Raw genomic sequence first — 23,731 nt, 5'->3', positions numbered from 1 at the left:
TTTTTGGTTTATTTTAACATTGTGATAGCATGATTAAGATAACTATTATTGCAGATATCTGTTGTTAACCTAGTGTTTTGCTTATTATAAGTCTGCCAATTAAAATAATCTGATGTGTCGGTTCAGCGTTGCCAGATGGGAAATGTTAAACTATCGTACCAGAGGCTTAAAATTACTTTAGCTTAAAAACCGATAAAAATTTGGTCACAGAAAAAAAAATTCAAAAATAAACCATTAACTCAGTTTCATCATCAAATAAACCAAATAATACTCAAAACTAATTCAAATCGAATCAAACCGTTAATCAAACAACGTCTCTCGCTCACAAAATGTCCATTAAATCAGCACAGATCAAATTCAGAGTTGAAATGTCCCTTAATCAAATTAATTGAATAAGGATTCCAGATAACAATGATAGAGGGGATTCGGCTAAAGGAGAATATGATGCACATTAACATGGAGGCAGAAGAACATGAGAAGCCTGGAGACATACAGGGAAGGAGACTTACTGTATCTTGTAACTTGTGTGGGCCCAACAAAGACGAAGAAGTCCACAGCTACATCTGTGCAGGTCACAGAGATAACAGAACAAGCTTCAATCAAAGCCTGCTCTGGGCTTCAGCACACAGTTGCCCAGGGAAGTCTGGGAAATCCAACAACATCTGCCACTCTGTTTACTTTTACTGTATATATATAATCACTGTTTTTCCTTTTTGCAAACTTTTAGTGTCTCACTCTGTTCTCCTGCATGCATCTTTCCATTGTTAGTTTTTTCCCCTTCTCCCGGCTCACAGGTGGGTCTCGTTATTCTCCTCACTTTCCACACCTGTCTTTTCCTGTCGAGGTTGAAAAGGGCAATTCTGTACTTTTTCTTTACCCTCTTTCAGCTACACACTCATATATCCATACTAATGTCTGACTGTAGCAGCAGCCCTTTGTCATCTGTGCTTTCAAGTACTGGCCGTTTAAACAAAACTGTACAACACTCGATTCTCTAAATCGGAGCTGCAATCAGAAGTCGATCGATTAAAGAATTTATTGATTTTAACTATTTTGATATCAGATTAATTTCCAAGTAAAAATGCCCATCATTCTCTGGTTGCAGCTTCTCAAAATGTGAGGATTTTCTGTTTTATATCATTAAATACTGAATGTATTTGGGTTTTGGACTGATGGTCGGTCAAAACAATATATTTGTAGACGTCACCTTGAAAAAAATATGGACATTTTTGACAGTTTTCTTCAGTTTTAATTATCAATGAGTCCCAGATTCTGTTTTGAGCAGATTTTTATTGCGTATATACGGGTTAAGGTTCATTGTGTGTTCTATGTAATGTAACACTTCACAACACAGCAGGAGTGTAAGAACAACCACCATTTCACCAAACCAATGATTTGTTTAGAAGCCGTTACAACATCAATTCATATTTTTTATAAATCATCTTTTGTCAGATTTGATTATTCACAATTCAAACGCATTGCTGTGAATTTTACAATTGCAATCTAAATGGCTTTGACATGATAGTGTGATACCCAATCAGATGTGCACGCTTTTTACTTCAGACACCACTTCACAAGACAAGAGCTTTTACATGTTCCCCAATATCATTAATGTGTTTGTCGTACAAATTAAACGTAACATCAATAATCCGCCTGCGAACGCCGCTGGAAATCAGTGCAGCTGCAGTTTTTACGAACCTCTCCTGAATGCTACTCCATGTCAGACACATGCGACCTTAAGAATACCTTTAAAACTGTAAAAAACACATCGATCCCTCTAAATACCACCTTACTCTACACTGAAATGTACTGCATCATTCAACATACTAAACATATAATTAGAATCAAGTCAATGGCCAGCACTAAAACAGAATTAACATGGAAAACAATACAGTGACACATCATTATACAGTACATACCGGTAGCTTACTTTATCCTTTTTTTTTTATAATAGATACATACACATAGTACATTCATAAATGAAACATACAACATCTAACTTATCATGATGTGCTGACATATTAAGGTTTAAAATAACAAAAGAAACTGATGTAAATAAGTAAGGCGATTGTGTGTACGTAAATGCAACTTTTAAACAATTATTTCAAGTTTCTGGCTATGAAGATAATAATAATAATAATTATAATAATAATAATAATAATAATAGAGAGCAGCATAATAGTTGGTCAAGTTCCACTTTCTTCTCAATACTCAGTCCTCAAATAAAATGAAAAAAGGCTTTACATGTTAAAAATCAACTTAACATTACAGTCTGTATAGTAGAATTTTCAGCTTTATGTTTGGTCCCTTAAATTTAGGGACTGTGTATGAACAGGGCTACAATTCCTACTCGTTTCATCTGATGTGGATGTAAACACCCTTCAATTAAAGCTGAAATTCAGCACTTTAAACCTCATACTTATTGTTTCATTTCAAAATCGAATGTACTGAATTACAGAGCCAACACAACAAGAAATGTGTCACTGTTCATATCATAGACTGTATATAAAGAAGGACAACATGACAGCTCCCCAAAAGATCTCGATCGCCCCCTGGTGGCTGGCTGCAGTATAGGTCATATGGTGCCTTCAAATGGGGTCGTGTTTACCGTGTTCACGAGAAGAGTCCATATGAGCCTTGTGGTATTCATGACATCGTAAGTGGAAAGTTTCTTAAAGCTCTGAGTTCATGAGTTGTGACGTGTTTGTTGATGTTGTCAGAAATGGCAGAGGCCATGGAAGTTCATTTTTTGGTGCATAATAAGTGAATATATCGCAATTTTAGTCGTATATTGTAAATCTTCGTAATTTTATAATAGGTTTGAGGAAAATGTTGATATTCCCAACGGCCTCATCTTTTCCTTCTGTCATTACTTTGCATTTCCTGCATTATGTTACTCGCTTGCTAGCTTGCTAAATTGTTAGCTTCTGTGGCTTCTAGATACCGATACCGCGGCTCCACTGCTCGAACACTACTGCGCAGACTCTGGCTCCAAATGATGTCAGAATCTCAAGATGGCAGCTCCTGTATTCGAGATATTTTGGCTTCACTTCTGTACAGTGGGAGGAAGAGGAGAAGCGTCGTCCATCTTTATATACATATGGTTAAACATGGTCTATGGTTCAGATACATACAGACCGCACTGTTTGTCGCTGTTAACCTGCTGTATGCGACACAAAAAAACTCGGAATAGATGTTTTTAAAAACTGACCATGATTAAAATATAAATACATTCTATGATTATTTTGGAGAAAATAATCATAGAAAGTTGTAAAAATAAGGACTGGACAGTAAAGGAAAATTAAAAGTAATCACAGCCGCCCGTGGTGAGCTTGTGCTCGTCTCTAGTCTCGGTCTCCATTTGGTCTTCATGCAGCGCTTCAGTCTTTACAGGTAGGGATACTGGTTGAGTTTTCGCTGGTAAGTAGCACCTGCGTGGTGGAAAGGCTGCACTCCCAGCTGCTGCTGCTGCTGCTGTTGGTGGTGGTGGTTGACGTACTGTCCCGGAGCAGACCCTCCCAGGACCAGGCTGCCGCTTTTCTGGAGCAACGCCAGGGAAGAGTAAGCCCCGCTCGCCCTGCCGTGGCGGGATGAGCCACCTTGCATCTGGTCCACAGCTTGGGACACTGAGGCCAGGGCGGCGGACGCCGGGTAGGCGTACAGGTTCGGGGTCGAGCTGAAGAGGGTGTTTTCGTGAAGCCGGTAGGATGAGTGGGACGAGGCGGGAGGGGGGTACGTGGGCTGCCGCCTCAGGGAGCTAGTGCTTCCTGTTTGGTCGTGGGATGATGACATCACAGACTGCTGTACCTGAAACAACAGAGAGAGGGGTCATGAATACCAACACTTCAAGGGCCCACTTGTGTGTCGTATTCTTCTGGTGACTGCCACAAGACCGCCAGCATGTGGAAGGTTATCAGAGCTCAGTGGGACACAAGTTCAAGTTCTTTTATACACAACAATTAGAGTGAGGCAGTCTAATTTAAAGGAACAGTGTGTAACATTACACTGTAGTTCTCAGACACGCTTGTGAAACTACGGTAACATGAGCTGCAGAGTGCAAAACCGTGGTACCGCCAGCCACCGCCTGACTTCCATTGCTTCTAAAGTGGCGTTATTATGGTAAGAATGGCCTCTGAGTGAGGTGAACGGCGTTGCCACGGTTTTGCACTCGGTGGCTCACGTTACCTCAGTGAGCATGGGGGGGTACTCAGTTGGTTGCAATCTGCAACCACACCACTAGACGCCACCAAATCCTACATGCTGTACCTTTAAGTGCACTGTGTGTTGGTATTTTCCCCAACATGGGACACACTACAAAAACAACACTGCAAGTGTGGGTATCGGGACAGACGTACACTTTAGTGCGTTTAGCACTTCAGTGTGTCCCATGTCAACACGCAGTACACCTGAGCCGCACTTGAGGTACACTTATCCTCAGAACTTTTTAGAGCAGTGTTCAGACCCAAGCGTATCCCACAATTCAGTTGTTGGCCGTGGTTGTGAATAATCTGTTATACTCCTTGCTGAGAAGACCCTGACCTTGTCCTTTCCGTTTGTAGCACCGGTTTCACTCCCTAGCTCACCTTATCTGTGTGAAGGCTGAGAACTATCCTCCTTTCTGCAGTGCCTCTTTCTTATCTAACCTTACGTCATCTACCTACTCGAGCTTCATGGAAATAGTTTGTCATAAATACTCTTGTATGTTTCATTATACATTTTGATTGAACCCTGCTTTGAGTGATCCAGTTCTCCGAGCGCTCGTCACTGCTTCCAGAATCCACTCACAAGGATCAAGCCTAGAATGATATAGGGCCAAAATACATTTCTGATGTTCTGCTACATTATGAACCATCCAGACCGCTCAGGTCGTCTGGGACAGGTCTGCTTTTTGTCCCCAGAGTCAAAACATAACATGGAGAAGCAGCGTTCAGTTTTTATGCTCCATATATCTGGAACAAGCTCCCAGAAAACTGCAGGTCTGCTGCAACTCTCTTTTTATTAAATCATATAATTATTCATTTCTTACACTGCACTGCAACTTTCATTCTCGTATTTTATACCTGTCTTGTTCTATTTTAGCTTGTCTATATTTTCTATTCTGTTGGCTCTTTAATGACTGGTTTTAATTGTATTTATAATGTTTTCTTTTGCATTTTGTCTCGATGCTTTTGATGTTTTAATGCAAAGCACTTTGAATTCCCTTGCTGCTGAGATGAGCTACATAGATAAACTTGCCTTGCCTATAGGCTTGCTTTAAGACAGACTTGAATACGTTTAAGTTTGTGTTGGATTCAGCATGAATATTATTATTCATGTCCAAATTAAGGATATCACAGGTTCTTGCTACGATTTTTGGGGCCAAAAAATGTCACAATAAACGGTAATATCACGATATTAATCAAACCTACCTGAACTGTTAGTGCTTTAGTGATTTTGTGATGCATGCTCTCTTTCTCAATTTAACATTACGACTCACATAAACTAGCGGCGCTCCAGGAGATCGACTAGCTTCTATAAGCATAGCAAGTAATGGCCAGAGTAGCTACAGCTAGATAAATGTTGGTCATTGGGACAGAAGCAGACTCTTTATGGGTTCACCTTGTTGGGCAGACATCAGCTACATTCAAAAGCTGTTACCTGACTCAGGTTGAGAGGCTGAGATCTGCTGGATGCGGCCCGTTGATGGCGATCGGTGTTGGAATCTCCCGCCCGACTGGACTGCTGAGTGGACCCTTTCTTGGATTTTCCAGAGCCACATGTAGCTTGATCTACGAGTGCAAAACCAGACAGAATACTATGAGCATTAAGAAGTAGAAGTGAAGTCAAATGGATCAGTTTAACCTGTCAATCTAAGAGCTGAGCTGATTATTAGTGCAACTAAAATGGATCCACATCCAGTTATTTTAAATAAAATGAATATATGAAGACCAGAGGATCTCTGCCCTGGAGGACCTGGAGCTGCCGGAGCTTTGTGGGTTGTGCTCTCCCCCGGCTGGCTCTTCACAGAGGGCAAAACGATGGCCAGAGACTTGGCGGGCTGCGAGGTGGTCTTGGGGCTCAGGGGGCTGCTGGTGGAGGAGTCGGAGTCATGGGAGTCGTGCACCGTCACACAGCTGATCACGTTGGTCCTCTGGCTTGTTCCAGAGCTGCAGGAGAGAATAAAGGCCGTTACACACGTGGGGCATTTTTTCCTGCAATTAATTTGTACGTCAGTATATTTTTTTGAACTGTTGTTTTAGTCATGAGTACTTTCACACAGAGCGTGAATATTATGCAGAAAAAATGCTTTTTTTTCGGAATGAGGTCGATTTTCTGAGCTTTCGTGTCGCTAATAAAGGGCATCAACCAATCACGTTGTGCGGAACGGGTTGAGTTGCGTCTATATTTATGAAACAACAACATGGAGGCTCTGTCGTCCGAACCAAGATGGCAAACTTTATTACCGCTTTCAACCTTGACATTAAAAGCCCGAAACATACAATATTTCGCACTTTCGTGTCGTTTATTCGTCATGCCCCCCGGTGTGTAAAGGCCTTAAGAGAGGAGTAAAACCCTTCAGCAAAAATAAAAACCTCTCTCTGTGAAGATTCAAATTCCACAGACAGGAAATGAGCTCACCAGGCAGCAGGGAACTTCCTGTCGTCCTCGTCTTCCGAGTCGCTGTGGATGGTGATGATGCTGACAGCGGGACTGGGCGTGTCCGAGATGACGATGGGCTGAGACTGGTCACCAGCAAAAGCAGAAGTGTTGTGGACCACGGTGGTTGCCGACGACACGGGCCTGGAGGGGAAGAAGATGCTCCATCACTGTCTTATTGCAAATACAAAACCTATTTAAAGATTTTAAGCAGCAGAGATAGCCTGCCACCTATTTATGTTGCTTTTCATTTCCTTAACAGCTTGTTCTTGCTTCAAATAACATTAATTTTCATAAATTTTTATATTAAATATTAAATAATTGTACGTTCTTATAGCCTTATAAAATAAAGTACACACTACTAGAGCACATAAAAGGATCACACTACATTACATTCGTTTGGCAGACGCTTTTGTCCAAAGGAACTTTACTTTTGCAAACACAATCAATTTGGGGGTTCAGTGTCTTGTAGAGCTGAAACAATTAGTCGATGAATCAGTTAGTTTATTAACGGAAAATGAAATCGCCAACTAGTTTGATAATCAATTTATCGTCCACGTTTGTTTTCAAGCAAAAACCATAAACCATTGTCTTATGTGATAGAAAACAATAATCGTTGGGTTTTGGTCTTCTGGTTGGACGAAACAAGCAGTTTGATGGCACCAGCTTTGTTCTTTAAGCCCAAGGTGTTAATCTCTATTTTTATTATTGTCAAAAAATCCCCTTAAGAAGACCAAAACCAACAATGTGTTAGTCCGTCTCTCAGTACTTTCCAACTTCCCTACGCTGTATGTGGCTCTCAGCCCCCAAGCACATTGGTTCCTCCTGAAGACTTTAAAGCAGGTCATGAATATAAACTTTCATTTTTATAAAAGGCTGCAAACATTTCCTAAAACAGCTGGGCACTGTGGATTTCAACTACTTATTTCAGTGGTCGATTAATCCACATTTGGTGCTCTAGTGAGCATTTGTGGCAGCAGGATGGTGTATTTCATGGGAAACTGTCATTTTTCATAATTTTCTGACAGTAGATTAAAGGTTTAATGAAAATTGCTGCTGCCCTACTGTCTGAACAAGTGGACAGGAGAAGCCAGGGATTGAAGTAGCAACACTACAGCGCAGGTAATGTGACTGTGTGACAGTGTGACAGGATACCTTGCTCTGCTCTCTGCATGTCGAGCCTTTGACCTCTTGCCCTGTTGGGATCTTGAGTGAGCGGCCCCTGAGTTGTGGCTTTGGGAGGCAGCGTGACGGCCAACACCAGAGTCCTGCTGGCTGACGCCATCGTATTGGTTTCCATGACGACCCCTGTGAAAAGGAAGGACACAGTTAACTTGCTCTTATATTTACTAAACTTTCCATTATGGTTTTAATATTAGACTGACTTGAAGCTTTTAAAATGCAGCGTGAGGACACTAAACTCACCTCCAGCTAGAAGCTTGTTGACTGTCAGGGATCGGGGCTCCCATGGGTGAGTCAGGCACCACCGCCTGCCCGGGGTTGTGGATGGCCATGCCTGGCATCTGCTGCCATGTGGAAGGGATGAGGATCTGCTGTGTTCCTGCTGGCCAGCCCTGCTGTACGCACACATACATAAACACACGTTCAAATATTGCACTTTTCAAAAACCTTAAACTTCAGCGGTGACACATTAAGAAGAGGACAAAGTGCAGTGTGTCGACCGTAGTAGAATAGAAGTCAGAGTTATTTTCTTAGAGAATCACACTGAAATAAAAGGCATGATGAGCACATGCAGGTTATAGACCACCAAGACATCCAGCAGACCCTGACACACTGACAGCTGAACAAAGCTCGAGAGTGATGGCGCACGGCCACCATCTCCATCCGGACTTATTCCTGTGCAGAGAGCTGCAAATACCTAACCAAGCTTTAAGAAAGAGAAAAAAAACACAACATTTAATTCAGGTTCTGATTCCAAGCAGTCCAGCGCTGTGAAAAACAGAGGAAATTACTTTTTTTTTTTAAACAAAACTAAATAGTGACGGAAGCTTCTAAAGCTTTAAAAACACAGCCGTTTCCCGGCTGACTTTACTGTCTTTCAGAGGCTGTAGTGGGCTCAGTTTTAAAGCTAGAGTGAAGATACTGGTGTCATATGAAACTAGACGACGCAATGAATCCATTGTTACCAACCATGTCATGTTAGATTGTCGGGATAGAGGTTAAATAACGCTTCAAACTTACACTAAATTTTGTCTAGGAAAAACTGGCGTAGCCATTTTCAAAGAGGTCCCTTGACCTCTGACCTCAAGATATGTGAATCAAAACGAGTTCTATGGGTACCCACGAGTCTCCCCTTTACAGACATGCCCACTTCATGATAAGCCCATGCAATTTGGGTCAAAAACCATGCAGTTTTTTGAATACAGTATAAATGTGTTATTTCTGCATACTGGGGTCCCTAAACAGTCTTGAGCCCAATTGTATTCATGTGTGATGATGTTAGTCCCCAGTGTCCATTTCATTGTAGAGAGGCCTCACAGCAAGAGGGTAGTAGGTTCGAATCTGGCTTGGGGCCCTAGTGTGTGGAGTTTGCATGTTAGTGTGTTAGTGTGTTAGTGTGTTAGCGTGGGTTAGCATTGGTTTTCTCCGGGTCCTCCGGCTTCCTCCCACAGTCCAAAGACATGCAGGTTAGGTTCATTGTTTACTCAGTGACAAAAGTGGGTCTATTGTGGGTCTCAGAGGGTTAATAATGATGAATGAGATATCACAGATGAAGATGGTTTACAGGTACATGTGATGAATTGGTAATAGGGGCGCTACAAATAGCCACAGCCGTGCGTAATGACAGCTGCTCTGGTGCTGTTGGAGAACCCCGCTGTTGCCCACAATCGGTTCAACTGCATTTCTTCTTTGCCGTTCTTCTCATGGACACGTCTAAAGAGTGGTGGAGGCTCACGTATCGATATGAAAACAGATGTTTAAGGGTGTTTCTACATTCATTATGGTAAACTGTGAGAGTGGAAAAACTCCACAATGATTGAGATTTATAAAAAAAAGAACCATGCGTATCTGCAGCTTTATAGATCCGCCAAAAAAGAATATGCGTATGCACTTTTCTGTTCCAAGTTTTAGTCGGGAATCTAGTTTTAAGCATCTGGCCACCGAAGCTGCAAGCAAAAGCACAAACCAGACTGGTGAGTTACACATGCGTCCCACGTTCTGCTGCACACCGCTTACACACATGTGCTAGGAGGAGGAGGAGGAGGAGGAAGAAGGAAGAAGAGAGAAAGAAGAGATTTCAACCAGTTGTGATGATGGTGTTTTACCAGCATTGAGGCACTCTGATCCAGTAAGCCACCGAGGCTCGTACCCCTGCAGCCAACTGGCAGCCGGACCGAGCCTAAAGGCGACATTCCCGCCACGGAGGCGTACAGGCTGCTTACCAGCAGGGGGTCGAGGGAGGCCTGGGAGGAGGTGTGAGGGGAGGTGATAAGACTGAGAGGACACATAATAGAAACGGCTCCAAAGTCTAGTGAATCCTAAAGAAGAAGAGGGAGTCTTTGCTTTGGATCAGTTACACAATACTGATATTCTGAATCATTGTGAGTGGAGAATAAACAAACATACATGACCAATCAACACACACAAAAACCAAAGCACAGATGCACGGGGTCATCGGGGTTAGGTCCCAATAGATGGCTCCATTTTGGATCTGGCTCCTGGTTGATTCACTAAGCTCTGAGGATAACTAATCTCTTATTGAACCTTTTGTCTCTCTCTATCTATCTATCTTTACCCGACACTGACCGTCAATTTCACTGGTTTAATGGGACTGTTTGTAACTTTTTAAGCGTATAAATCTACCGGGTCGGTATCCCATGCGCGCTCACATTTGCGTGCTCGCGTGTGGCTACGCTGTTCAGACTCCCTGTGGACACCGACCATCAGACTCAAACACAAACTACACAGAAGCACCAAAACCTCAAAGTTATATCTAGTGAAGCCCGTCTTGCAGAACATTGTTGGCCGCGGTCGTAGTACGAGAGGGAGACCGTATCTTTGGTCTCCTGGGCCGGAGTCTCTGCTGTACTCTGCTCCACTGCCTGCCTGCCTTCACTCACACGCCGCGCTCGTTCTCGCTCCACACGTGAACGCGCACACACTACACACTGCAGAAGAGTTAGTTTAGCTCTGAGAATATCTAGTGAAAGTGGACGTTTGTGCAGAAATAACTGCTGCAGCTCCTCCAGACCAACAGAGGTTTCCCATGTCTTGTGAAGTGACGGGGCTCCGCAGCGAGAAACGTTATCGTCTGCTTCAGCCGGAAAAGCCAACACTAAGATCAGCATTGAATCATGGAGAGACCTTCATCTGGTCAGCTAACATTACTGCCAAGCAGGTGAACTATAGAGTGATATTGTGGTATTAGCTGACGTGTGTCACATCACTGTTTTGAGCGATGCTCGTTCATGTCTATTTAGAGTGAGCAAGCGCGAACCCGACGCTGACTTTCGTTGACTTAACGGCCACAGGTGTCGCTGTTAATAAGCAATTCTGAAAGTTACAAATAGTCCCTTTAAATGACAAATGTCACCAGTGGTAAATTATATCATATGGATATATTCATGGCAAAATAAAACTTGGCTGTTGTGTTTCTCTGCCTTCTCTGTTTGACAGTTTCAAGTCTGCACTCAAATATTTTACTTGAGCCAAGTTCACACTACGAGACTTTCAAAGTTGTCAGATCGTTGTTCTGTTCACACTACACAACTTGCTGTCTTGTAATCGGGAGTCTTTAAGTCAGGGTTTTCACACTACATGACTGTCCGGCGAATGGAGGTCACACACTACAAGATCTTTCACCAGGAGGAATCCCCGATGAGGTAACGAAAACAAGCGAGAAGTGACACGGGCGTAGTCATGCTTGTTGATGTTGTCGTCGGCACACATGCTTACTATTTCCCCGATGTAGATAAGCCACTGTGTTAAGCTTATTCAAACATCCAACACCCTAGGTGCAACAACAACTTTGATCCGTGTTTCAAATGCAACACATACAGTAAGTTCCTATTGTTACTGGCGACCCCTCCAGTTATTTAGCATGCTAGATATCTGGAATGTGTCTGCGAGGCATCGGCGTCTTTGAACCATTCAAACGTGGCGCTCGAGCGCCGATGTGCGAGCGCCGAGCCAACGCGGATTTGCCTCTGATCTGGGGCTTTTGTCAAGGAGCTCCAAAACCTGTCAGCGGGTGGAAAATAAGGGCTAAAGAAGTTGTGTAGTGTGAACTAGGTATTAGGGAAAAGTACCATAACAAGTAAAGTAGGGCTCAGACTACAGGAGTTTTAAAATCCTAACCGATTTTGAAATCGGGTTGCATCACACACACAAAGAGCATCTTCACAGATGTCCTTCTCTCTAATCTCAAACATGCACAAACTACAAGATTTGGAAATAATGGCGCATCACACACTACAGGATATTATTAAGATTATCGCAACACAAGCAATATCTGTGGTGACGTAATCATCCAGATTTAAACTCCATAATATCAAACATGTTTGAAATTATCGGGGTGGCACTGATGAGTCTGCCAACAGTTCGGGGTTTAAGACTGGAAGAAGAAATAAAGTTCTACTACTAAAATCATTTATATTTCATATTTTCTCTAATCTTTGATGTTTTTTCGGATATATTGAACAATTTGACCTCTTGAAACCTCGAAACATTATTAAAATGAAACCATTATATAAGTGTAAAGGAGAAATGTCTCCTTAGTGGAACTGCAAACTACTAATAGACATCTGAAATGTGACACTGCTTTTTTGTTAGTTGCCACAAGCCAAAAAGGTGATTTAATCTTATAGAACTCCTTTTATAGGCCTATGTTTTTTTATTTTAACTCCTAATCTGTAAAGTAACTAGTAGCTACAGCTGTCAGGTAAATGCAGTGGATTAAAAAGTGCAATATTTCCTTCTGCATTGTAGGGGAGTAGAAGTATAAAGCAACATAAAATGGAAATACACAAGTAAAGTACCTCAAAAGTGTACTTGGGTTAATGTACTTAGTTACATTCCACCACTGCTGGTGCTGAACCTTTCGATCGATGTGTTGATTCAATACTGGAATCAGATTCAAAGTCCAACCCTAGTGGTCATGCAGTGAGTCCTACCTGTGCCAGCATGCTGGGCTGGAGGTGAAGAGACTGGGACGACTGGTTCTGAGGAACTAGGGGTACGGAGTTGTCCATCCTCACTGGATAACCAGAGGGCTTGTTGGACGTCTGAAGACCTGGAAGGAAAAGGTGGAGGAAGGTGATATTATGTATAAAAAAGATAACAAAAGCAATTTAGGGATTATGGAGTTTCTTTCCATTTTTTGCTGGTTGGTCAAAAGATTTCTTTTCTTTGAAGGAACATGACACTAACATCTGGCTTTCTCACCCTGGATGGTGGGAGGGCAAACTATGAGCGTTTGCTGGAAGGGCTCGGTCTGGGCGCAGAGCTGGGTGGGTCTGGTCTGCAGAGGCACGCCCTGCTGGGTCAGGCCAGGGATGTTTATGGTGGCCTGCTGGTAGAGGCCGGGCTGGTAGTTCAGCAACGGGACGTTGCTGCTGAGGGACAGGGACTGGCCTCCCGTCGAGGCCATCTGGAAGACACAACAGGCAGACAACATTGTGATCGACGCCTTAAAAGATGAGTCGAGTTCTGCAAGAAAGTCCTGGGGCTTTAATGCAAATCTCACCTGTTCTACATCCACCTGCACGTGCATGTATAGGCTCACTTACATGAATGCCATATATGGTTTGGTGGCGTTAGACCAGGGGTGCACACACTTTTTCAGCATGCGAGCTACTTATAAAATGACCAAGTCAAAATGATCTACCTACTATAAAAATGCAAAACATATATTTATTTATAAATATATTGAGTATTCTTTATATGTACAATATATGTTGGTGTACCTTGCATAACTGCATGAACCCATATTGTACAATATAACTGTACATTTTTTGTCATTACCTTACTCTGATGACTTGCACTGAATGGAATCAGCCAGGGATGCATAGTCCGGACAGTAGCTGCTGATAGCCAGCCTCAAGCACACTTCCAAATGATCATCAGTCAAGGTGGAACGGCATTTGGACTTAATAATCTTCATGTGGGAAAAGGCTGACTCGCATAAATAAGTGGAGCCGAATAATGCAGTCAAGGAGGTAGCACATTTCCTCATGTTGGGGTACTTTTCCTCTGTGAGTAAGTTCCAGAACTGTCCATGAGCCCTGGACTTAAGCTGAATGTCAGCTTGTAGTGTCAAAATCTCATCCTCCACTCCAGATGAGTTCAGGTGAAACAGTGTTGCAATTTGTTGGCTGACGTCTATTTTTAAAAAAAAAAAAAAAAAAAAATTTTTTTAATTATTATTATTTTTTATTTTTTTATTTTTTTTAATGCCATGCGATCTACCCACACTACCTTTGCGATCGACCGGTAGATCGCGATCGACGTATTGGGCACCCCTGCGTTAGAGGATGTGAGCGAAACTCCAGATTAATTTACCTAAATAAAGATTATACTTTACAATTAACTTTAGTCTTTGTTGTTACTTGATAACTGCTAATAAATAAAACAGTTTCTATTGGGGCAAGTAAAAATTGACTTCGGGCCAGTAGATGTCTGACCCACTTGCCCGACCAGGCAAACTAGAATTACCGCCTCGTGGTTGTATGCCTCTACCAACAAGTGAAGTTGCAGTTTACATCCATGTCTGTCCAAAATGTCATCACTTCATCACTTTAAAAAGCTACTGATATAACCTGCAACGAATGAAAATGAGATCAACAAGACTCAATGAGGCAGATCAGAGACGATGTTCTCACCTGATTGTGCTGGTTTAGTTGGCTACTGAAGGTGACGGTGAGGTTGGTGGCTGTACTTGGGGTATTGTTGCTCGCAAACATATTTTTTCCATTCTCAAAGGCGCTGCATCTGCGTTTGCATATATCCATATTTTGGAAACAGGACTTCACGCTGTAAAATAAAAATTGAAAAAGCTCAGAAACAAACAATAGAACCCTGAAAACTAACTGCGATGCTAAATCCACAGCTGCACTTACTGTGAGCTGTGAGGGAAGTGCAGCAGGTGAGTCATGGTAACAAAGGGGTGGTTCAGCGTCTTCATGGGCGTGATGCGTTTGTCTGCGTCTAACGTCAGCATCTTCTTCAGCAGGTCTATGAACTCCCGCCTGTCAGCCTTCTCTGCCAAGATGTCTGTCCCCTCCAGGTTTGTCATGTTCACCTGCAGGGCGACAGCAAGCCTCTGTTTGTCAAACCGCATCCTGGTACACCTAACGACATCGCATCCGAAGTCTGGTAATAGTGTGAACTGACACACCCAAAATGATTTGCCTATACATACACCCAGGGTGTCCCACTTAGTACCCCTTAAAATAACCAGTTCCAAAACCAGTTCTAGCAACAATATTTCTGTCAACTGCAGGAGCAGATCTGAAAGTAGACGGCTTCATCCTCACCCTCACCTGCATCATATCATCCAGACAGTTGAAGATGTATTTCCTTGCCTCCTTTGACTTGATGCCCATCTCTGCCTCGTGTTCTGCAGGTGTCTGCAGAAAAGTAACCACAGCGGAACCTCAGTATACTACGACCACATATCAGGGCCATAGTAGGTAAAAAAAATAATCAATTACGGAGCCGGAGCAGGGGGGTAATATTCAGAAAAAAAAACTGAAGTCGTAAATTTACAAAGAAAAAGAAATAAAATCTCGCAAATTTACGAGATAAAAGAACACTTTTTTTTGTTGGAGCAACCTCATCACCCCACAGACGCCACCGCTTGCCATGTGTTATGCAGTGGGTAACTCCGGGGCTGAAAAGTGAAGCCAATGCTGAAGTGCCTTAAACCGGCATTCTCTCTAACAGCCAGCAGGGGGCGACTCCTCTGGTTGCAAAAAGAAGTCTGACTGTATAGAAGTCTATGAGAAAATGACCCTACTTGTCTCTTGATTTATTACCTCAGTAAACATTGTAAACATGAGTTTAAGGTCTCAATCGCTGGTTTCAAGTCTTCTTCAATACAGCATGATGTTCATTTAGTAAATTATGGTCCCATTTAGAGTCAAATAAACGATAAAGCAGGGGATGCTTTAGGGCGGGGCTACCTTGTGATTGACAGGTCACTACCACAGCGTTGTCTGGTTTAACCCTTTCACAGTGTGTTTTCAGTTCATCAAAGTCAATTGTAAAATGTTTTGGTCACCTAAACATTTTTTATTCAGCATAATATATGTCAATAATATTGTGTCATATAATTGTGTCACTTCTGGTTGCAAAAAAACAAGATGGCGACGGCCAAAATGCCAAACTCGAGGCTTCAAAATAGCAGTCCACAAATGGTGACTACATCCACCTCTCATATACAGTCCATGTTATGACTGCAGTGGATGACCTAATGAAATTATACTTGCGGAGGAAATACATGTGATTTTAGCCCAGAATCACCTCATTATCACAGCATCCAGACATTTTTAAAAGACATCGCCGTGAATTGGGCCTATTCAGCAGAAAACAACATACTGATTTAATGGTAAATTTATGAGTTTTTTTCTAGTAAATTTACAACCTTCATCTTGGAAATTCTGAGTTTTTTCTTGGCCCTAATATGCTGTCGTAGTGTACAGTATGTACTGTACATACGCTTGATGACAGAATCTGATAAGAAGAAGTCTGATAAATCTCCATCTCTGCGGAGTCACATACTTTGAGTCTCCATAGGGGGTAGCTTGAGTCGGGTCCTCTGTTGAAGAAGCGGCTGGTCTTGGTTCCTGCACTCAGCAGGTACTCTGCAGGAAGGCCCTGGGTCTGGGAAATGTAACGAATCTGAAAATAAAAAAAGTCAGTTGCTAGGGTGAGTCAGTTTATTCAGTAATTATCACCTTAAGGCCTCTGAAGGAGGTGTTGTTGGTTTACACAAAAACTTGCCAAACTGATGTGCAAACACTAATTATTATTTTAGTTGAACTGTCACATGTGCTCAAACATGTTTTGAGATGTTGAATTATTAATAAGTGACAACAGTATTAAAATCAGTCTGACACCCTGACAAAGACACTATGAATGAATGAATGAACTGACTACTAGGGCTGCACCCAAGGTCTTTTTTTTTCTTTTCTTTTTTTTACATTCAAAGCTTCTTTTGAGGTTTTTGAATGAAGCTCTGAATGTCTATCACCCTAAAACAATCTATTTGAATAAAGTGATTCATCAGATTAAATAAGTAACTAATTAATAAGTCTTTTTTATTAAATCAACTTTCTTTAATGACAATAACTTGTCATTTTCACCGAAATAAAATACATGTAGCTGAGGACTGACGCCAAATTCACACCAGAGTAGCGTCAAAGTGTGACCAAACTAAAGTTGGTGAAAGTTTAAGTTTAGTGGCCAGAAAATACCCGCAGCCAATCAGTAAACAGATCCTGTGACACCTGTGACCTATGTTACAAAGAATTATTTCCTGCCTGAAACAAGTGAAACCTGCCTGCAGCAGAAAAATTTTATAATTGCCGCACTTCGCTGCTGCCTGGTGTGAATTCGGCGTGAGCCTCGGGGCGCTCGCTGTGTGTGTGTTTAAGAGAGAGAGAATAACAGAGAGAGAGAGAAAGAGAAGGTGGAAGGTCGACTATTGCACGCAATGTTTCTGTAAGTTATACGCCCTTTTCACAGCAGCCACTTTGACTAACATAGCAGGGTAAACACAGGTGTAATAGATCAAATTATTATGGTTCCGTTCTATTTAGTGTATCATAGCCATTCCAGTAAGCCAGCATACACCATACCAGGAGCCTGGCACACCTCAATGGAATAGGGCCACAATTAATGTTAGTAATTACACCTGTGTTTCAGAGGTCACGCTAACCAAATATTTTCCGTCATTGACTGAATTTTTACGGGAAAATCTGAAGGCTGTCTGACATTTGGACGTACTGGAGGAGGCCTTGGAGCGCCTCCTCCTCCAAAAAAGTTTGACAATTGTCGTCATAGTTCTGTAATAGCTCGGTTTCCTCTGCACACACACTGAAGCACCAAGCTGGTGTTTTAACATTCACACACTCTGGAGACAGTTTCAGAAAACAGACGTCTGTGGGGGAAAGAAAACCTCCATTTTAGTCTGGATGAAGGGCTGAGAACGGAGAGAGAAAGATGTGTTTGTTGTGTTTGGTGCTGATGTTGCTGCGCCGCTGGTGCAGAGAGAGTGCATGCTACGGGATTTCGTCCCGGTGAAGCGAGTGCTTGCAAGATGCGGAAATCCCACGTTTAGAGAGTGTGGTAATTCCAGTCTACGGTGTTACAGCAGAGCGTGCGTTCAGCCTTCAGAACAAAATTAAAACGGCCATAAGGTCGTCTGTCCGAGGAAAAGACTACGGTAAAAAATCATTCTTCTGCCTCTGTGTGTTGACATGAAAAGAGACCGCGCGGTCGGTGTCGTGTCTCTGTTCATCTTCTTGTCTCCATTCCCTTATAAATGCATAAGCTATAAGCTTGTTCTGTATAATAATTATTAAAAACACACACACACACACACAACAGTGAGTGCTGCCGCTGGTGTTTTAGAGTGTTGATTATTGATTATTAGTGTTGAGTATTGATTATATGAGAGTGCTGCGGCTGACCTGATCATACTCAGAGGCACCAGGATAGAGGGGCCATCCCAAGAACAGCTCAGCAATGACACATCCCAACGACCACATGTCGATCGCTTCACAGAAAGGAAGGCCCAGAATGATTTCCGGAGCTCTGCAAACACATCAAAAGTGAAGAAATTGACATGACCACAGCAGGTAATTCACATATTATTCAAAGCTCTTTAGGCTGATGTACTCACCTGTAGTATCGGGACTGCAGGTATGTGGAACAAACCGCTTTGGACACGTGGCTGGCGGAGCCGAAGTCAATGACTTTCACTCTGTACGGCTGCCTCAGAGGGTCCACTAACATAATGTTCTCAGGCTTCAGGTCGGCGTGGATCAGCCCGAGGCTCTTCAGCTTCATCAGCGCCGTGGCGACCTGCTGCAGAATGGGCCGGATGCACTTGAGCAGCAGCGGGCTGAACTTGCTGTGCTTCAGGAAGTCGTAAAGGTTCTGCTCCAGCATCTCGAACACAAGGCACGTGTGGTTCTTGTGCTGGAAACACTCGTATGAGCGGACGAAGTTGAACTCGTCGGCGTTCTCTGTGCTCAGCCTGCTAAGGATGCTTACCTACAGGGAGGAAGATAAAGATATTGTTCATGAATTGTGTTAATTAATAGATAAATAATGAAGAAAACACCAGCTAATAATGTTTTGTATCTTAACCCTTTTTACTAACTTTCTGTGATAATGCATAACCGACGATTAAGTAGTTCCAGCATGAAATAATCGCCTCATTTACACACTTAGTTTTTGTTTTCACTGCTTATATTCTATAATATCTATATACAGTGTTGGAGCATTGATCTGTGCTATTACTATGTGTGTGTGTGTGTGTGTGTGTGTGTGTGTGTGTGTGTGTGTGAAGGTCAACCAACAGAATGGGGGGATTTCTGTGGTTATGATACACTCTTGTTTTGTCAGTCTGACAGAGAAATGATTAGAACTTGTTTCTCAACTTGTCTCTCTGCGGAGGAGAGAAGTTTGTATCTCTAACCCACAAGGCCATGTGTGCGCAGGTAACAAAGGAAGGTTTAGAAATTAGAATGGTGTTGGTAGACATGGGAGGATTTACCAAGAAACAAAACTTGAGATACCGTTATGTGTTGATCTCCAAATATGGGGAGATAAAGGGAACAGGCTGGTGAAACAATAGTTTATGGAACGGAGACAAACAGGTTTGGGGGGGGGTATGATTTACAATGTTTACTGAGGTAATAAATGCATTGAGAAGTAGGCTCATTTTCTCATAGACTTCTATACAATCAGACTTCTTTTTTCAACCAGAGGAGCCCTGCTGGCTATTAGAATGAATGCAAGTTTAAGCCACTTCGGTTTTGGCCTCACTTTTCAGACCCGGAGGTTGCCGCCTAGTTCGGACAACTATTACTGGATTACTTTAATACTGAAGAAAAATTCCAAACCAGATAATTATCAGGCAAGGAGCGTTTTTTTTCTGTGATTTCTAAGCAGATTTATGGATGTTTATCAGCTGTTTTCTGTCTGTCCACCCTGGAGTTTTTATTCATTTCAACCCAACATACTCACTTCAATTTGACCTTGCCGAGCGTAGGAGGGATGGTTCTTCAAGATCTTAATTGCAACTATCTCGTTTGTGCCGCGCTTCCAGCATTTTGCCACCTGGCCGAAGGTGCCTCGTCCCAGGAACTCGAGCACCTCGTAGCTGTTGGACATCGAGCACAGGATCTCGTGCTGGACCAGCTGGTAGTCGCCCTCGCTGTGGGAGTTGCTGCTCTTCGTGGTAGAAGTGGAATGTGCTATGGACTGAGCCGTGGTGGTTCCCCCTCCGCCACCGGTGCGGTTCGAGACCACGGGGGCCGAGAGTTCCTCCAGGATCTGGACGCTGTCGCTGCTGTCCACCTCCTCGCTCTTCCGCTTCAAGCTGTACTGCTTGTGGTAGAGGTCGCACGGCTGGGAGGAGGACTCCGCATCCTTGACGCGGCGGCTGGAGGAGGAGGATGAGGAAGAGGAGGAGGGGGGTCCGCGAACGCTACCTGTGCTGTCCGCCGCCCGCACCACCGTCTGCTCCCGGGAGCCGGCCGTCGGCGGGTGCGTCTGGTTGGAGTTGTACACCGGGTTGAAGTTGGAGCCAGAAGTGGAGGGTGCAGCTCCCTGGGTGGGGCTCTGCTGGTAGTAACCATTATCTCCCAGCTGGTTGGACACATCCCAGGCAGTGTTCTCCACTTTGAGCCTCTTCGAACGAGAGTAGGCACTGGAGGACACGGAGGGAGAGGAGAACACCTGGAGCTGCGACGCCATGTCTGCGGATTAAAGATCAGCAGCAACCATCAATAGGACGTCTAAAAAAAACAGAGACAAGACATGGGTGGATTTAAGAATATGTTATTTACTGATGATGATGCAAACAAGACATGAAACAACAATTAGTCGAATAATTGAGTAGCCGATTGACAGGAAATTAATCAGTAACTATTTTGATAATGAATTTTAGGTAATTTCTTTAAGCAAAAATGCTTGTTAAAGTGGGGGGTAAGCATTTGAGGCGAGAAATAGGCATTACAGTAACAGAATATTGATTCATTTTTGATCAGCGCTGCCTAGTTTGACCGTTTGATTGGAGTTCGAGAGTGATTGACAGCTGCTGAGAGACAACAGGCTCCAGCTCGGCTCTGATTGGTTGTTTTCCTCCTGTTTGTGAAAACTTGCAGATGTAATTAGGACACCGGAGGAGGACACCGGATTTTTTTCAGATTACCTGTTTCATGCACTACTGTCAGGATATAATGACAGTTTTATAAAAATATATTTTTTAATCCATTTCCATTTCTACCCACTGAAGCTTTAAATGTAGGAATTTACTGATTTTCCTTGTCCTGTATTAAAGTAAATGTAATATTTTTAGATTTTGGACTGCTGCTCTGGAAAAACAAGTGATTAGATGAAGTTGTGGGAAATTATGATGGTTTTTACGATCTTCTATAGACCAAGCGATTAATCGATAAAAAAAAAATAATAATAAAAATTTTTAAAAAACTGCACATTATTTGTTACAATATTTTCTTTTCAATTAAAACATAGTGATCCTGGAATTGCAGATGTTTGTGCTTGGTCTCATTTTTGGTCAAGTTTGCATTTCTGCTACCACCACTTGAGAGTGACAGAAGCTGGATATTTCATTCCGACCATTTATCTAATACTTTCATCTATCCATTCTGACATTTGCTTGCTTACTAACTAGTGTTTATAAAATACATTTTGGTCAACAAAGGCCCAGAGAAATAAGATATCATGGAGCCAGAGAATGGATGGTGTTTTTTTTACTTGAAAAAAAAAAATGACCCAAAATATTGATGAATTAACAAAACAGATTTATTTCAATTAACTCATTAAGTAATTGATTATCAATCAATCAATCAACATGTATTTGTATAGCCCTTTACAATAACATCAGGAAATAACAGGGATAAAAACATAACATATCATAAAATCATAAAAAGGTACATAAAAAGCACAGGAAAAATGTCACAGCGCTAATTGATGAATCAATTAACTAATTAATGAATCAATTAACTAATTAAGTCTCAGCTGTATACTAATGACCCTTATCCCTTGAGCCAAAAAAAACAGCATAACACACCTGTGACAGTTTATTGACAGTGTGCTCCCACCATGTCTACCTGCTACTGTATGATGCCCCACCTTGATCACACATTAGGGGGTCAGAGTTTCTGCTTTTGGCCCCTTCAAGTGTCCCTGAACGCCACTGCAATCAAAGCTACTTGATGCCTGGTAGTTACCTAGCTTTACCTATTCACGAGAGACAATACCTGTATTTGATGACTGAACACACCGTCTCCGATCTGTCATTTAAGGCCTCATCACCACCTCCTCCTCGCCGGGCTGTGTGTTGTGCTGCAGCGGATCAGCTGGAGCTGTTAGCCGCCTGCTGGAGCTCTCTGACTGACCGCAGCAGACTGATGATGGAGGAGAGGAGCAGCTAACAGCCAGCTAGAAAGCTACACAGCAGCCGAGTCATACCTGACTCTGATCCGCAGTCACATCGCGAGTCAAGCGAGCGAAATGTGCATAATGTCACTGGAGATGTCAGATAGCATCATAGTGAGCGCTGTTGACTAGACAGAGCTCCATCATCTCCAGAGGGCTGTCTGTCTGTCTGCTCGACGCACTCTCTACCGAGGACGTCGTACGTAACGGCGTGACGTCATGGACGTCAGAGGCCGCAGTGATAGAGAATAAAGATCGTCTATTCTTCACTGTGTTTCACTCCGAGCACCTAATATCTATTTTAAGGAACGTGAATCAGTGTAACTGCAGCTGAATCAGTGGGGGGAAAAAACAATAGTGGAAAGTTACCAAGTATATTTAAAAAACAATAAAAAATAAAAATACAAATGTTTTTTATAAAAATAAAAACAATATTTGCATCAAAATTGTAGTTTATACAATAAGTATAGAGGGAATATTGTAGGTTTTTCATCAGGTTTTCATCCAGAAGATGTGTGGATTAGGCTCTACTTCACTACAACTCTGATTTATGGTACATTTCGTGCAATATTATTGACATAATCATTGAAAATATATCAAGTAGGCTACACACCGGTACTTGAGATTTAATATTGCACATACAAAGCTGTATGTCACTTCTCTCACACATATCTTATACTGTATATACTGTATGTACTGTTCTTAATATGCCTTGTACAAAGTATTTCCTTTTATTATTGTAATATAACTTATTATTTTTAATGGAGCTTCCCAGCAAAAAGCATTTCACATGATTGTACTTGTATAACCGGCGTGACAATAAACATCTTGAATCTTGAATCTATATGCAACTCACAAGAATGATCCTTACCTGTTTATATTTTCAGCATTGTGTATTTTGGACTTGCACCCTATGTATTTATTTATTTATTTATTTATTTATTTATTTATTTATTTATTTGCACTCGTACCCACTTTTCCCTCTGGATAAATAACATTATATCATATCTTTATGATATGGTTGTTAAATAAAATTATAAACGCCACAGGAAGTCTATAAAGTAGAATATAATAAGATGTGTGAGTATAATAAATCTGGATAACAATCATCTAGCTCTAAGACATAAGACCAACTAGTTTTATAATAAATATAAACATGTATTAAAATAATATATTTTTTATATATATATATATATATATTTAATGGGCATTGTTGAAGGAACATGAGACTAAAGATCTTTATTGTCAATGACCGCTTTGCTGGAATTAAATGACAAATAAAGAACCTTGAACCTTGTTATACTAATTCTCATGCAGGATGCAGTTTTTTTTTTAACTCACTGATCTCACATTTCAACACAAGAGAGCGCTGTTGTTTTAGCTACATGAAGATGTGATACAGATGTGTGGCAAACTTAAGAGATCTCTCACTGCATAC

The 23,731-nt window shown here is 42.1% G+C and overlaps 1 protein-coding gene across 7 annotated transcripts; it reads right to left on the bottom strand.

Annotated features, from left to right (window-relative positions):
* Positions 1–1,270: 1,270 nt before the first annotated feature.
* Positions 1,271–22,532, bottom strand: hipk1a (homeodomain interacting protein kinase 1a). 7 transcript variants are annotated; one of them, XM_074643276.1, is made up of 17 exons: positions 22,116–22,532; positions 19,855–20,627; positions 18,503–18,876; positions 18,291–18,414; positions 16,378–16,497; positions 15,132–15,224; positions 14,715–14,896; positions 14,478–14,628; positions 13,042–13,246; positions 12,771–12,889; positions 9,924–10,061; positions 8,062–8,213; positions 7,792–7,944; positions 6,619–6,780; positions 5,953–6,146; positions 5,638–5,768; positions 1,271–3,807 (listed from the first exon to the last, which is right to left on the bottom strand). In XM_074643276.1, the coding sequence occupies exons 2-17, from the start codon at positions 20,584–20,586 to the stop codon at positions 3,388–3,390; spliced, it is 3,450 nt and encodes a 1,149-aa protein (XP_074499377.1). In that variant the 5' UTR covers positions 20,587–20,627; positions 22,116–22,532; the 3' UTR covers positions 1,271–3,387. The 7 variants fall into 7 exon arrangements, with proteins under 7 accessions (XP_074499377.1, XP_074499375.1, XP_074499378.1 ...); XM_074643274.1 differs by having other exon boundaries at positions 19,855–20,588; XM_074643277.1 differs by having other exon boundaries at positions 15,138–15,224; positions 22,116–22,531.
* Between the last annotated feature and the right edge of the window lie 1,199 nt (positions 22,533–23,731).

Source organism: Sebastes fasciatus, chromosome 8, assembly GCF_043250625.1.
Source record: "Sebastes fasciatus isolate fSebFas1 chromosome 8, fSebFas1.pri, whole genome shotgun sequence".
Taxonomy (NCBI): domain Eukaryota; kingdom Metazoa; phylum Chordata; class Actinopteri; order Perciformes; family Sebastidae; genus Sebastes; species Sebastes fasciatus.
Note: the sequence above shows the minus strand (reverse complement) of the source record. Positions and strands in the feature narration are given on the sequence as shown.

Bases quoted from the DNA above. Each gene is read 5' to 3' on its own strand.
- hipk1a (XM_074643274.1), bottom strand. From the start codon at position 22,155: ATGACAGATCGGAGACGGTGTGTTCAGTCATCAAATACAG. The intron at 15,225-16,377 runs GTATGTGACTCC...ACTTTTCTGCAG, and splicing joins ACCCCCTATGGAGACTCAAA to ACACCTGCAGAACACGAGGC. The intron at 8,214-9,923 runs GTAAAACACCAT...GTGTGCGTACAG, and splicing joins ATCAGAGTGCCTCAATGCTG to CAGGGCTGGCCAGCAGGAAC.